Raw genomic sequence first — 16,572 nt, 5'->3', positions numbered from 1 at the left:
TGACCAGCTCCTCCTGTGTAGTTCTGGGCTGATTTCTCACCTTCCTTAGGGTCATTGAGACCCCACGAGGTGAGATCCTGCATGGAGCCCCAGTCCGAGGGAGATTGGCAGTCATGTTTAGGTTCTTCCATTTTCTAATGATTGCTCCAACAGTGGACCTTTTTTCACCAAGCTGCTTGGCAATTTCCCCGTAGCCCTTTCCAGCCTTGTGGAGGTGTACAATTTTGTCTCTAGTGTCTTTGGACAGCTCTTTGGTCTTGGCCATGTTAGTAGTTGGATTCTTACTGATTTTATGGGGTGGACAGGTGTCTTTATGCAGCTACCGACCTCAAACAGGTGCATCTAATTTAGGATAATAAATGTAGTGGAGGTGGACATTTTAAAGGCAGACTAACAGGTCTTTGAGGGTCAGAATTCTAGCTGATAGACAGGTGTTCAAATACTTATTTGCAGCTGTATCATACAAATAAATAGTTTAAAAATCATATATTGTGATTTCTGGATTTTTTTTCTCTCACAGTGGACATGCAGCTACGATGACCATTTCAGACCCCTCCATGATTTCTAAGTGGGAGAACTTGCAAAATAGCAGGGTGTTCAAATACTTATTTTCCTCACTGTATATATATATATATATATATATATATATATATATATATATATATACACACACGCACATGTCTTAAGACATAAGCATACATTTATTTTACAGTGATTATTAGGATTTGCCAATTGAGATTTTTAGATTTAAATTTTTTTTTTTCCCCTCAAGTCCATTCAGAGTCCATTCTGCTTCAAACCATTTATAACTTGGGCACAGAATATTTTCTATATTGTGTTAAAATTGATTCAGAGCTTTCCTTCAGATGATCTCTGCTCTAACCGTTCCCCATCAGACTAATAATTGTATGCAGTTGCACGAGATCACGCTGTACAGCCGCGCTGCTGAAACGCTGCTTCCTCGCCCCTGCCTTCTGCTCTGTGATGTTGTAGAGTAGTTACGTTCTTTAGTGCCATGCTGTCTTCGTCTTCTCCTCTGTCTCTTAGCTTTCTGTGGCTTTTTTCTTTGTATGGCACTGGCTAAAAACACCTGCAAATTCCCCTTTTCCCCTTATGAGGCTGATGCTTCGTTGTGCTTCAGATCAGCTCAGTAGGTAGACATGAACGTAGTGGCTGTTATCTTGTTTTTTCCTGCAGCTTTGGAGAGATTCTGTCTTACACTCTGACGGCCTTCGTGGAACTCATGGACCATGGCATCGTCTCATGGGATACCTTTTCTGTGGCCTTTATCAAGAAGGTGGGCTTAGTAAAAATTCCGATTTCAAATTTCAGAAATTCAGAAGAATTTACCTCAGAATTTATCAAAATTAAAACGGATTGGCTTCAGGCCACTCAACAACACCCACGCCACTTTGTTAATGTTTATTCCTGCAAAGTTCATGGACTAAATGAGGCTTCCGAACACATTTGCGCTGTACTTTTTCGAACACTGAAGAAATCTGCATAAAATCCCTACGATGATTTAAATCAACATGAGGTGGGTATGATTCATTGACTCAGCATGACCAATGTGTTCTGGAGAGCATTCATTTCTATGGGAACCGTTCCTTTACAGACGTTTGCGGAGTTTAACTGTACACTCAAGAGTGCGAACACAAAGTCAGGCAGTGAGTCAGCCTTATTTTCCTAAGGAGGTTTCAGTGGTTCATGCTGAGCCAATGAAGATGAATGGAAAGTTAATTGATGATAAGCTTAGATACAAATCATTATGTAGAATAAAAAAAAAAACCCAAAAAAACAAAAATTTTATATATATATATATATATACAGTGGGTACGGAAAGTATTCAGACCCCCTCAAATTTTTCACTCTTTGTTATATTGCAGCCATTTGCTAAAATCATTTAAGTTCATTTCTTTTCCTCATGAATGTACACATAGCACCCCATACTGACAGAAAAACACAGAATTGTTGACCTTTTTGCAGATTTATTAAAAAAGAAAAACTGAAATATCACATGGTCCTAAGTATTCAGACCCTTTGCTGTGACACTCATATATTTAACTCAGGTGCTCTCCATTTCTTCTGATCATCCTTGAGATGGTTCTACACCTTCATTTGAGTCCAGAAATTTTTGATTATACTGATTGGACTTGATTAGGAAAGCCACACACCTGTTTATATAAGACCTTACAGATCACAATGCATGTCAGAGCAAATGAGAATCATTAAGGTCAAAGGAACTGCCTGAAGAGCTCAGAGACAGAATTGTGGCAAGGCACAGATCTGGCCAAGGTTCCAAAAAAATTTCTGCAGCACTAAAGGTTCCTAAGAGCACAGTGGCCTCCGTAATCCTTAAATGGAAGACGTTTGGGACGACCAGAACCCTTCCTAGAGCTGGCCGTCCGGCCAAACTGAGCTATCGGGGGAGAAGAGCCTTGGTGAGAGAGGTAAAGAAGAACCCAAAGATCACTGTGGCTGAGCTCCAGAGATGCAGTCGGGAGATGGGAGAAAGTTTTAGAAAGTCAACCATCACTGCAGCCATTCACCAGTGGGGCTTTATAGCAGAGTGGCCCGACGGAAGCCTCTCCTCAGTGCAGGACACATGAAAACCCGCATGGAGTTCTCCAAGATGGTGAGAAATAAGATTCTCTGGTCTGATGAGACCAAGATAGAACTTTTTGGCCTTAATTCTAAGCGGTATGTGTGGAGAAAACCAGGCACTGCTCATCACTTGTCCAATACAGTCTCAACAGTGAAGCATGGTGGTGGCAGCATCATTCTGTGTGGGTGTTTTTCAGCTTCAGGGACAGGACGACTGGTTGCAATCAAGGGAAAGATGAATGCGGCCAAGGACAGGGATATCCTGGACGAAAACCTTCTCCAGAGTGCTTTGGACCTCAGACTGGGCTGAAGGTTTACCTTCCAACAAGACAATGACCCTAAGCACACAGCTAAAATAACGAAGGAGTGGCTTCACAACAACTCCGTGACTGTTCTTAAATGGCCCAGCCAGAGCCCTGACTTAAACCCAATTGAGCATCTCTGGAGAGACCTAAAAATAGCTGTCCACCAACGTTTACCGTCCAACCTGACAGAACTGGAGAGGATCTGCAAGGAGGAATGGCAGAGGATCCCCAAATCCAGGTGTGAAAGACTTGTTGCATCTTTCCCAAAAAGACTCCTGGCTGTATTAGATCAAAAGGGGGCTTCTACTAAATACTGAGCAAAGGGTCTGAATACTTAGGACCATGTGATATTTCAGTTTTTCTTTTTTAATAAATCTGCAACAGTGTCAACAATTCTGTGTTTTTCTGTCAGTATGGGGTGCTATGTGTACATTCATGAGGAAAAGAAATGAACTTAAATGATTTTAGCAAATGGCTGCAAAATAAAAAAGAGTTAAAAATTTAAGGGGGTCTGAATACTTTCCGTACCCACTGTATATATATATATATATATATATATATATATATATATATATATATATATATATATATATATATACATTTTATATATATATATATATATATATACATTATATATTGTTTATACATATGTTTATTTGCTGTACATGTATTTACATATGTCTGTATACACCTTCCTTTTTCTTGTGTGATCTGTAACCCAAAATCGAACCATTTCTCGTTTGCCCTCCTGTTGCAGATTGCAAGTTTTGTGTGTAAGTCAGCTACAGACTCTGCAGTCCTGCAGAGATCTCTGGCCATCCTGGAGTCTATGGTGCTCAACAGTCAGGACCTGTACCAGAAGGTGGCGCAGGAGATCACTATCGGCCAGCTCATGCCTCATCTACAAGGGTACGGGAAGGCCGCAGTCCCACAGTGACCCCATTCATAACTTGTTGGTCCTGCTTCAGAGGTTCATCAGTTACAATACCAAAATTGATTAAGACAGAGTGTTCGATGCTTTAGCGACCGTTGGTATTGTGTTTTCTCTCCGTGTGTTCAGGACGGATCAGGACATTCAGACTTATACCGTCGCAGTGATTAATGCTCTCTTCCTTAAAGCCCCCGAGGACAAGAGACAGGTACAAACAAAAGCACAACACTCATATTTTATCCCGATGTCCTTTTTTTTTTTTTACCGAATAAATTGCACTAAGGGGACTTCAGTATATTATTTTCAAACGTCTGAGGGGAAATTATTGTTCAATTGGCTGGTTATATTGGCTTTCTTTTGTACATTTCATAAAGCTTTTTGTGTACATTTGTGTTTGTGTTTGTGTGTGTGTGTGTGTGTGTGTGTGTGTGTGTGTGTGTGTGTGTGTGTGTGTGTGTGTGTGTGTGGACCATGTTTGGTGTGCTAAGCTTGTTTTTTTTTTTAAATAGAAATAAAAAGTTTGGGTCTGAAATCTGACACACTTTATCCACACCTGTGACCGAATTGCGATACTTTTACATTTTGCATTACAAAAATGTTGTGTTCATTTCGTGTTTTGTGTCATTGTGCGGCTGAAGACCTGCTTGCTGAAAAAAATCATCTGAATGATATTGAAATGCAAAATTCACCCTGTTATGATGCAGTACGATTGTGTCTCCAGGATGACGCAGCTCTACCTCTGCCATGTTAATCTGTATTCTATGTGACTCTCAGGACACGCCTCTGTCAAATCAAATATTGGTCACAAATTATTGGTCGCTTTCGAAATAATAAAGGTATTTTGCATCTACTAAATATAATAAATAAAAAGTTTTTTACTGATGCAAATATGTAAAAAAAAAAAAAAAAAACGATGGCAGCTATATATTTATATCATATTTTATTACAAATTTGTAATTTCTCTGCATTTCCCTAACAGAGTTGCATCAGTAGAAATATAATATTAATATTGTGAAATAAAATTAAGCAGAGTTGATGCATTTGGGGCATTTTAGGACCTAAAAAAAAAAAATTGAAATCTTCTCGATGGACTTGTTCTAATAGTTTAAATCGAAACGACTTAAAAAATGTCATCAAGAAAGAAGTGCGATGCAACTTTTCTTGGTCTAAATAATAAAGTAAATAAACATACAAACAAATAAATAATTATGCTATTTAATAATATGCCTGATATTCAGTCATTCTGATCGTTATTTCGGCCTTCGTGTGTTTATTACAGTTTTCTTTCTTTTGGTTTTGAAAGCCAGAAGTACTAACCCTTCCTATCTCACTTCTCTCTGCTTCCTGCTACTAATGGAACTGCCTTTTTCTTCTCTTCTCACTCTGTTAATTTTATTTCCTTTATTTGTGCTGCGTTGGTAACGGTAGTATGATCCGAACATTGTCAGCATCCTTGATTGTCCGCTTACCGTAAGTGCATTCAGAGTGAGCTATAACACGCTTTTCTACAATCCTGCTGTTTATTCAGCATCTTAACTGTAATTCCTGTGTGTGTGTGTGTGTGTGCAGGAGATGGCTCACATTCTGGCACAGAAGCAGTTGCGCAACATTATCCTTACAGTGAGTACCGTTATTATTATTTTTATTGTTAGTAGTATTATTATTATTTGTCTTTTAAATCTCCCTCTCTTTCTCACACTCTCTGTACTTTCCACATATTTGTCTTGCAGAATGTAATCAGGAGCCCTAAGCCCATTAACGATGAGATGGCCCACCAGCTTTATATGCTGCAAGTGTTGACCTTTAACCTTTTGGAGGATCGCATGATGACCAAGATGGACCCTCAGGACCAGGTCTGTGTGTCTCCTCTTGAGATTAATACTCCGGATGCACCAGATTATGGCAATAACTTGATTAATTGGGATCATCGTGGTGAAATTTGGGTTTGAAACTTTGAAATCATACGATCTGTTATTTTACACAGCCATTTAACTGATAGCTGTCCATAACCAATCAGCCAAGCTGCTCCTGAGCAAGGTCCTAAATCTCATAACTGCTCAGTTGTGGAAGTAAGATAAATGTAAGCCGCTCTGGATAAGGGCGTCTGCCAAATGCCATAAATGTTACCGATTGCTCATATTATTAGGGTGTATGTAAAGACGTAATCCTCGTTCTTTCCGCGTCTTACACTTAGGCTCAGAGAGACATCATCTTCGAGCTGCGCCGGATCGCGTTTGACGTCGAGTGCGAGTCCAACAGCGGCAGCATCGAGAAGCGCAAGTCCATGTACACCAGAGACTACAAGAAACTAGGCTTCATTGTAAGTATTTTTTCATCGTTATCAGCATTATTACATACACCGATTGGTTATAACATTGAGTGGTGAAGTAAATGACACTGATTATCTCCTCATCATGGTACCTGTTAGTGGGTGGATATATTTATTCGGCAGCAAGTGAACATTTTGTCCTCAAAGTTGATGTTAGAAGCAGGAAAAATGGGCGAGTGTAATGATTTGATCGAGTTTAACGAGGGCTAAATTGTGACGTCTAGACGACTGGGTCTGAGCATCTCCAAAACTGCAGCTCCCGGTGACAGAGTCGTGTGCGGCCTGAGGCTCATTGATGCACGTGGGGAGCGAAGGCTGGTCCTCGTGGTCCGAACCAAAAGACGAGCTTCTGTAGCTCAAATTGCTGAAGAAGTAAAGTTGTTAATGCTCGACAGGTCAAAACAGCAGCAAAAGGGGGACCAACACGATATTAGGCAGGTGGTCATAATGTTATTTCTGATCGGTGTATGATTACACTTAATTACTTCACATCATCAAGCATGCACACTGACGAGAATGAGATTTACATGTGCTTTTTGAAATTCCACATTTAGTTATCATATTTGCTCTTATAATACCCTCCCCTCCTCTGGAAGAGGTTCCACTTTATTTTGTGGAGATTTGTGCTCATTCATTCATAGGGGCACTAAAGGCAGGTCCCAAATGTGTTCATTAGGTTTGAGGTCAGAGCTCAGAGCTCAGATCTTAAACTCCAACCCATGTAAAGGTGGCAGTTTAGTGTTTAAAGCATTGGACTTGAATTTGAACCCCAAACCACCAAGCTGTCCCTCCTGGTTCTTTGAGCAAGGTCCTTAACCACGTAGCTGCTCAGTTGTATTGAATGAGATAAATGCAAGTCGCTCTCGATAAGGGCGTCCCCCAAATGCAAATAAATAAATGTAAATGTAAAGCATATGGTTATGGAGCTGGCTTTGTGCACTGTCATGCTGGAACTGTCTCCTAGTTTGGGGAAATTTAATTCGTATAGAACGAAGAACGTATGCAATTATGTGCCTTCAACTTGGAGAGAAGAGTTTGATGATAAACCACATGTGGCTGTCGAAGTCCTTATACTTTGGTCATTATAGTATATTACGCCATATGTTGTTTTTTTTTGTTGTTTTACTGATCACTTCACTCTCTCCTCAATATATCTTCAGAGAGATTCTTTCATGAGAGAAAGAAGGTGAGGAAATAAATAGCGAATGAGCGACAGACTTTCATTTTCTGTGGCTTGTTAAAGACCCCACATGCAGCTCTGTGTGGTCCACTGTTAAGGATTCCTCAGAAATCCTACACACAGACACACAACACTTTGAAAGTGTAGGTAGGGTGACTGATTCGACTCGTTCGCTTGTTCTTGCTGTGCTAATGAGCCATATGTTCCCCTATGTTCTGGATTTCACAAGATCCAGGTGGTGCAGATGGCCATGAATGTAGCCAGAAGTTTGCTCTGTGGCTCTGTGGCTCAACGCTGTCTCTCAAAAACACACGTCTTGTTATATATGCGGAATATTTGAAGGCAAGGAAAACCAAATTGGGAATGGTTTCTATTCCAAGCTATGAAGTACGGAATTTTTGCTCTGAATATATGACTTGGTTTGTTCTTATACCCTACGTAGTGAGCGCATGTTCCATGTTTCCATAATTTAGGAAATACAAAGTCATAGTGGATATTAACAATGTGCATCTCCATAACTGATGCCGATGCGATTCGCATCTCGACGCATAAACGACGATGCGATACATTAATCATACCCACGAAGCAGCTACAGAATTAACGCAATACGATGCATTCCATAAAAATACGATGGTGTGAAATTCAGTATGGTACACAGTTTACTATTATTTCTTTTGATGAAAAACCAAATCATCAATTTACTTAAGTGCCCTCTGACTCCTTAAAAAAAAAAAAAAAAAAAAAAAAACAGATGTTATTTTCCTGTTCTGTCTACAGGAAGTTACAGTTCTACCTCTGCCATGTTAATCTGTATTCTACGTGACTCTCAGGACACGCTTCGTTCTCCGTTAAAAGAACACGCTCGAGAAACAGGCTATATAATAAAAATAAAGCGCATCTATTAATAATGATATAGAAACAAAAATCGTTTTCTAAAAAAACACAAATATGTTTTTTAACGTGATACAAATGCCAACTTGGATCTGATGCACAATTATTTATTTTTTATCGCTGCATCTCATCGTTAACTTTTATGCCGATATCCATCCCTTATATATAGTTCGTAATGTAGCCGCTGCTCGTGTTTTCTCCTCCTGTGACGCCATTTTTTTTTCTTTTTATTATAAAGCGTAACTAACACAACATGGTGTTTTTCTTTTAATATCCCTTTCCAACTCCTTTGATGCTCTTAAGGCCAGTGAGATGTTCTCTTTCTCTTTGATCAATTGTTGACTGATTCCTAGGGGGAGTGGTGGCTCCAGCGGTTAAGGCGCTGGGTTGCCGATCAGAAGGTCTGGGGTTCGAGCCCCGGTATCGCCAAGCTGCCACTCTTGGGCCCTTGAGCAAGGCCCTTAACCCTGTATGCTCCGGGGGTCCCTTATGAGGGAAATATCAAGGTCCGTGATGTCGGAGTGACGTGGGGCCGCCTTCCCGTGGGCTCTCCACCTGCAGGAGGGACCGTAAGGGACGGTGCTGTGAGGATTGGGCAGCAGTCGAAGGCGGGGGGCCTGCTTAGACTGCTGCCCCCGCGACCCGAATTACGGATAAGCGGGAGAAAATGAATGAATGAATGAATGACTGATTCCTTATGATTGAGCTTCTCTGAAACGTCAAAGTTTCAACCACAAAGCTGGAAGCACTCAAATGTACAGGATGTCTTTGGTTGACAAATATATTATTATATATAAAAAAATTATGCATTTACTTGAACTTGGTGGAACATGTTTGGGTTTCCATGTTCAATACCCCTGTGCACAAAGCGAGCTTTATGAAGATCTGGTTTACATGGTTTGGAGAGGAAGATTTTGAGTGGTCTGCTGTAGAGCTCTGATCTCATCCCTACTGAACACCTTTGGGATGAATGTGAACTCTGACTGCAACCCAGGTCTCCTCACCTACATCACTACCTGACTTTACTAACACACTTGTGGCTGTCGGTGGAAATAGTGTGTGTTTCTAATACTGTGTGTGTGTGTGTGTGTGTGTGTGTGTGTGTGTGTGCTTTGAATTTATAGAATCATGTGAACCCGGCAGTGGATTTCACACAGATTCCACCGGGGATGTTGGCTCTGGATAATATGCTGTATTTTGCCAAACAACACCAAGATTCCTACATCAGGGTAAAAAAAAATCTTTCCTCTCTTTCGCTTTCTCTCTCTCTCTCACCCACTCACCCACTCGCACACTCGCACACACACTCACACACACACCTTTTTAGCACTAACTGGCAGTTAGAATAACAGGTAGATAAGGATTTATTCTAATGGTCCAGCTTTGTGGAAACTGCCTCGAATTCTGCATTTGAAAATGATTCTGACCTTTTGAATGCAGTGCCATTGCAGAAACCACCCGGATCCCTTGTTTATAGAAAGTACAACCATAAACCAGGCTTAAGAGTTTATTCATGTTTAGTCATAAACCTGTATGTGAGTCACTATAACAATTATGTCTAAATCTATTCATTTACACATAAGAAAAGATGTAATAGAAAAGGCCTTAAGTTGTATCGAACCAGCACTTTTATTTAGCAGCACTTATTATAATTTATTTTTTTATTTAATATTTATTTTTATATATTCTTTAGATCGTCCTAGAGAACAGCAGTCGTGAAGATAAGCACGAGTGTCCGTTTGGCCGCAGCAGTATCGAGCTCACCAAAATGCTGTGCGAGATCCTCAAAGTAGGAGAACTGCGTAAGTGTGGGATCTTTTTCACTCGAGTCTGTCTCAGATGATTTCCCATGTCTGGGGTTAGACTGTAGAAATGTATTGTGCGTATTTTATTACCAAAGTTTCTGGACACCTGACCATATTTGTATGTATCTTTCTAAAAACATAATCCCACATAATAACCTTCAATCTTCTGGAAAGATCTTCCCTTAGATTTTGGAGTGTGTTATTAAAGTCAGGTATTGATGTCGGTGAGGAGACCTGGGGTGCAGTCAAAGTTTTAATTCTTCCCAAAGGTGTTCAACAGGGTTGAGATCAGAGCTCTTCTGGATTTGTGCATTGGACATTGCCATGCTGGAACGGGTTCGGGTCTTCTAGTTCAAACGAAGGGAAAATGTCATGCTACTGCATCCAGAGAAATCCTGTGAAGCTGTGTGCCTTTAACTTTGTGGTAGCATGTTGGGGAAGAAGCACAAATGGCTGAAAAAGTCGGGTTTTCGAATTCTTTTGTTGCATTTTGTTCTCCAGCCTGTTAAACACGTTAGTCATGGGTTGGAGAGCATGATATATAGCTGATATATAGAGATTTCAAATTTCTCCAGTGGGCTGTCCATTCCACAAAAAAGGAAAGAAGCCACAAAAGGCATAAATCAGACCATTTATAACTTATACAGTAAATTAGGGCGTAATAATTACGCTTTACTTGTTTAGCAAGAAATTAGGACAATTAGCATTGTGCATGTTGCAGCTTACAAAAATGTGGAAATTTACATGTATGAGAAGACAGCAATCCTCTTTCTGAATATGATGCCAATAATCTTAATAGATGCAACTTATTGTCATTGCATTTTACCAGTACACAGAAATGAAATCCAGTTTAGCATCGACCCAAATCCAAATAGTAGCAATTGTGCAAACTGGGAAGAGCAGATAAATATTTAAATATATGTACATATATATTTATAAAAATGTTTTAAATTAGGTTAGAGAAAGGTGTGTGTGTGTGTGTGTGTGTGTGTGTGTGTGTGTGTGTGTGTGTGTGTGTGTGTGTGTGTGTGTGTGTGTGTAAGGCACAATTCTACAGAAGCCCGTAACCACAGGGTCATGATTCAGTACTGGGCTGTGAAAGAGTTGCTACTGGGTCTCAAGAACATTCTGGAGAAAATGTTTGTAGCTATGACACTATGATTTATTGTGCATTTTGCCCTTTAAAAACCACAAGTGTGTGTGTGTGTGTGTGTGTGTGTGTGTGTGTGTGTGTGTGTGTGTGTGTGTGTGTGTGTGTGTGTGTGTGTGTGTGTGTGTGTGTGTGTGTGTGTGTGTGTGTGTGTGTGTGTGTGTGTGTGTCCATGCCACCATCTTGAGTGTTGGAGGTTGGAGACCTCTGTTCTAATAGTATGCTTGTTTGTTCTTTGCCCTTATTAATGTCCTCAATCCCTTAACCCTTTTTTTTTTTTTTTATCGTCTCAGTTTTAATATTGTGATGCACAACTTTTTTTTCCTAAACATAAATGATAAAATAGAGATAAATACATGAAAACACATGAAATCACTCCTTGTAGCTGGTTTTGTCCACATTGTGGTCTTAAATCCAGATTATATGGTGGGTTATTAATCGGGGTCACATTTAATGAAGTAGTTCCTACACACACTCCTGACTTGAATGCTTCAGGTATTTTAAGATCACTGGTAAGGGGGAAGAAAAAAAAACACTTTTCTGAAAAAGCATTATTTTTCTTGAGGTCTTTTGCATTGATTTTCACGCTCCATGAGAATACCTGGACTTTATGATTTTGTTTTATGCATGTTCACATATCTGCAGGGAAAAGGACATCACAATCAATCCAGTGCAGTACTTCCACTGAGACAGAATAGTACTCAGCTTCACCTGTGCTTTATGAATGCATCTCGGCATTAATCTTTGAGCTAAACCATAGACAGTGATATTGCTAGCGGTGGTCAGCCATGACATATTTGACCAGTATTTCACTGAACCGAATTGAAATCATGCCAAAGGATGCTGTTTTTAATTCCGTATTAAAGAGTAATGGGTTCCTTTTATTTATTTTATTTTATTTATTTTTTTTATAAAAGGGTGTGTGTGTGTGTGTGTGTGTGTGTGTGTGTGTGTGTGTGTGTGTGTGTGTGTGTGTGTGTGTGTGTGTGTGTGTGTGTGTGTGTGTGTGTGTGTGTGTGTGTGTGTGTGTGTGTTTTTACATCTAATATTTAATTTTCTAAAGATTTGTTCTACTTAAATTCTTTAACTAACTAAGATCTGCTGAATTGTCAGGATTTTCTCCTTTTATGAGAAATTCTTGAAAAAAAAAAAAAAACGCGAAAGAATCCATCTAATCCACCTAACGAATTACATTATCCATTATTATCGATAATTAGTTGGCGCAGCACTAAAGAGGTCCCCTGGTGGTCTAGTGGTTAAGATGCAGCGCTCTCACCGCTGCGACCCGGGTTCGATTCCCGGTCAGGGAACCATCCCCAGCCACTCTCAGTGCCAGTCCCAAGCCCGGATAAATTGGGGAGGGTTGCGTTAGGAAGGGCATCCAGCATAAAACATATGCCAAATCAAACGTGCGGAGGATCCGCTGTGGCGACCCCTAACGGGAGAAGCCAAAAGAATCTATAGTTGGCGCAGCACTAAAGGTTCCCTGGTGGTCTAGTGGTTAGGATGCGGCGCTCTCACCGCTGCGGCCCAGGTTTGATCCCAGGTCAGGGAGCCAACCCCAGCCATTAGGGTTGCACAAGCCAGTGCACTCTTATTGCTGGTCCCAAGCCCAGATAAATGGGGGGGGGTTGCGTTAGGAAGGGCATCCAGCGTATAAACATGTGCCAGATCAAACATGCGGATCATGAATACGGATGATCCGCTGTGGCGACCCCTAATGGGAGAAGCCGAAAGAAAGTTTAGTTGTTGCAGCACTAAAGTAAGTCGCTGATTCTGCGAGTTTAGTCCAGCAGAGAAAGCCTTGCTAGCCCTGACTGCCCAACGTTGCCTTTTACACTATATTGATATCCAAAGTTTCTAAATTCATTGCAGTAGTACAAATGTTTTTTTTTTTTTTCCACAATAAATATTCTTCCTACGATCAACAACTAAACTGACCTGAAAACAGACTTGAAAATTTTTTCTAGACAAAAAAAAAAAAGACGAACTGATTATATAGTATATAGCGATGCCATCTAGATCATGTAAAGGTATAAGGGCTTCAGTTTGGCAGAAGCCCGTGAGCATATGCATCATTTACGAGCTGTCCTGGTGTCCCCACCTCACCTCATCTCCGAGACCCATTTCGCCCTGAAAGATTTATAGTCCTCCGTGTTTCTTGAGCGAACGCCTTAATGGAATCCAAAGTGGTCTGCACCACACAATGACTTTTTGCTCTTCAGATTTAAAAAGCATATGTAATATTAATCAAGGAGCCGAAAACGAACGAGGACCGAATGCATCTTCCTATTGATTTATGATGTTGTCGGCTTTTTCGACTTTGGAAAGGGCACTAAGAAGTTTCATCTGTTGTTGGGATGTGAGAAATGAGGTCAGATTCCGTTTCCACCTGTCTTGTCCCTGCTGGCATTGAACATGTTCAGACAGCATTAGGAAGACTAATGTCAACAACCGTTATCGTCACCTAACTTGTCTAAGACGCTGGAAGGGGGTTTCTGAGATTTCTCCCAGTGAGACATCGCACGCTTTGCGGCTTGGCATCATGCCTGGGCAAGAGTGTGAAAATGCCTCAGGGACATAGTGTTCAGGCAGGAAGTCAAGCCACAGCACTGCTCCATCATCTTTAATTGTTGTCCAGATGGCAAGTGAGACGATGTAGTGAGGATATATCTTGACACTGGGCTCCCCAAGGTTTAGTTAAGTATAGAGGAATATTTTTGTATTAAGTCTATATTCCTGCCTCCATAGTCTCTTGCCACTGCATCGCTCCTTTTTCTGCTGAATGAGGATTTCACTATTATATTGTCAATCTCTACTGCTTTCACACTTAGCCATCACTTCTTACTTCTCTCTAGTGCTGTTCTCAATAGTGTCCACATCCACAAAGTCCACAAAGTGTCCACATCTTCAGCTGCTTAAGTAGAGTGGAGACAGTTCAGGCTTATTTATACTCCTATAATGCATTTTAACGTATTTGTGTCAAAACATTATGCGATTTTATATATATATATATTAGGGATATTTATCTCCATAACTGAGTCCGATGCGATTCGCATCTCGATGCACAGCCTACGATGCGATACATTTAAAGATGCATATGAAGCAGCTACCGATGCGATGGGATACGATTTCCCCCATTACAATTCAGTCTGATTCGATCCAACGCAATCCGATTCAATGCAATTTGGTATGGTGCAAATAGTTCACATCTTTGGATCAGACTGACAGCAAATCATCAATTTACTTAATTGATTTCTAACGCATGGCCCCTTTTACAAACACACCTTTGTATTGCAAAAAAAACCAAACAAACAAAAAAAAGAAACAAAAACGGCTCTACCTCTGCCATGTTAATCTGTATTCTATGTGACTCTCGCCTCGGCCTCCAAAGGGTTGATCCACGCCATATTCACGTGGCATCAGTGGTACTGAGAGAACACACAGTTTAGCGAGGAGAAACAGATCTACATAAAATATTGGTCACTTTATAAATAATAAAAGGAAAGTGCATCTACTAATAATTATATATAAATAACTTTGTCATTAGTGATGCAAATATGTTAAAAATGATGCCAACTTGTATCTGATGCACACTTTTTTTAAATCGTCCTTCTGCAGCTGTCTCACGAGAAAATCTACAAACAGTTTGCTGAAGAACAACCTGTCTAAGGGCAAGAATTACTGGAACCATGTTAATATCTAGTTAAACTGGTCCAAGGAAGGTTAAGGAGATGCAAATCCCTAATATACAGTATCTCACAAAAGTGAGTGCACCCCTCACATTTCAGCAAACATTTTATTATATCTTGTCAAGGAACAATACTGTAGAAATGAAACTTGGATATATTTTAGAGTAGTCAATGTGCAGCTTGTATAGCAATACAGATTTACTGTCCTCTGAAAATAACTCAACATACAGACATTATTGCCCACTGGGCCAAACAGCAGTTTTCCAACATAATCATGACCCCAAACACACCGGCAAGATGACAACCGCATTGCTGAGGAAAGTGAAGGTGTGCACCTGTGGGGATCCTCAAGAGGAAGGTGGAGAAGCGCGATGTGTCCAACATCCAACAGCTTCGTAATGTCATTATGGAGGAGTGGAAGAGGTTTCCAGCAACAACCTGTGCAGTGCTGGTGAATTCCATACCCAGGAGGATTAAGGCAGTGATGGATAACAATGGTGCTCACACAAAATATTGACACTTTCGACATGTTCACTGAGGGTGTACTCACTTTAGTTGGCAGTTATTTAGACAATAATGTCTGTATGTTGTTATTTTTAGAGGACAGTAAATCGTAAACCAAGTTTAATTTCACAGAGTGAGCTCCGTGCACTTGTACATGGTTTGGATAGGTAGATCTTCAGTAGCCTCCTCTAGAGCTCTGATCTCAAAGGTTTTCTCACCTCACCTACATTAAAGCTCATTAAACACATACCATACTTATCACCAGGAGTCTGCAAACCTTTGGCAATGTAGTGTGTGTATGTAGGTATGTATGTGTGTATGTATGTATGTATGTATGTATATGTGTGTGTGTGTGTGTATATATATATATATATATGGATAGATGGGGAGAGAGAGAAAGAGAGAGAGGGAGAAACTAGAGTTAGTGCAGATTTGTTTGTGCATGCATAAAAATGCTAAAAGAATCCATAGCTTTAGCGTAAGGGATTTTTTTTAGCATTTTATGTCCAGCTTCAAGAATTTCTCTTAAAAGGAGAAAATCCTACCAATTCCACATATTGATGAAATGAATGAATGAATGACGGATGGAAGGACTAAAGACATTTGTTAAAGTCTGCTGAATGAAGGTAGAAGAGTTAAGTAGATCATAAGTAGATTTGTGCCAATTTAACTGATTACTCACTTTAATCAATATAATAATGCGTTTTGCATTAATTATTTTATTTTGATAAAATACTATAACATATATTATTTAAACATTATTATTATTATATTATATTTTTTCCACTTTTTGTAACTGTAATGTGAAAACAAAATGAAAAGACATGGAACAAGATACTCTATAGTGCTTTTAACATTTTGGGTTAAATAGATGGTATGGTCCAGCTGGAGTGTGCCATGTAGAATAGGTGTTGGGTAAAAGTGTGAGCATGTCTCAGATGGACAAGGGATGGACCATATGGACTGATTGGAGTCTATGTGCTCTGTCCCTGAAGATAAAATGATAAAATGCATTTATCAACGTTTCTCACTGTGTGTTGTGTAGATGCTCATTGCATGTTGTGTTAAGAACATTGTTCATAATGCAGTCTAAAAGGTAAAGGACAAACAAAAAAAACACTAAAGGCTCCCAATTTACTACAAGTTTTTATATGTAAAAAGTGTAGTCGATGCAAATAGAT

The 16,572-nt window shown here is 39.9% G+C and overlaps 1 protein-coding gene across 14 annotated transcripts in view; it reads left to right on the top strand.

Moving 5' to 3' along the window:
* Positions 1–16,572, top strand: part of elmo1 (engulfment and cell motility 1 (ced-12 homolog, C. elegans)) — a 113,693-nt gene that overhangs the window by 63,316 nt on the left and 33,805 nt on the right. For 7 of the 14 annotated variants that reach the window (XM_083523618.1, XM_083523628.1, XM_083523626.1 and 4 more), the window contains 9 exons: positions 1,198–1,297; positions 3,667–3,818; positions 3,970–4,048; positions 5,269–5,310; positions 5,410–5,460; positions 5,571–5,693; positions 6,035–6,160; positions 9,365–9,469; positions 9,934–10,042. In XM_083523618.1, coding sequence (XP_083379744.1) covers positions 1,198–1,297; positions 3,667–3,818; positions 3,970–4,048; positions 5,269–5,310; positions 5,410–5,460; positions 5,571–5,693; positions 6,035–6,160; positions 9,365–9,469; positions 9,934–10,042 — 887 coding nt within the window. The remainder of the gene's footprint in view (positions 1–1,197; positions 1,298–3,666; positions 3,819–3,969; positions 4,049–5,268; positions 5,311–5,409; positions 5,461–5,570; positions 5,694–6,034; positions 6,161–9,364; positions 9,470–9,933; positions 10,043–16,572) is intronic. The other 7 variants (XM_083523620.1, XM_083523632.1, XM_083523623.1 and 4 more) reach the window with 1 other exon arrangement.

Source organism: Silurus aristotelis (genome assembly GCF_946808225.1).
Source record: "Silurus aristotelis genome assembly, chromosome: 21".
Classification (NCBI taxonomy): domain Eukaryota; kingdom Metazoa; phylum Chordata; class Actinopteri; order Siluriformes; family Siluridae; genus Silurus; species Silurus aristotelis.
This window is presented reverse-complemented; position numbering and strand designations above follow the sequence as displayed.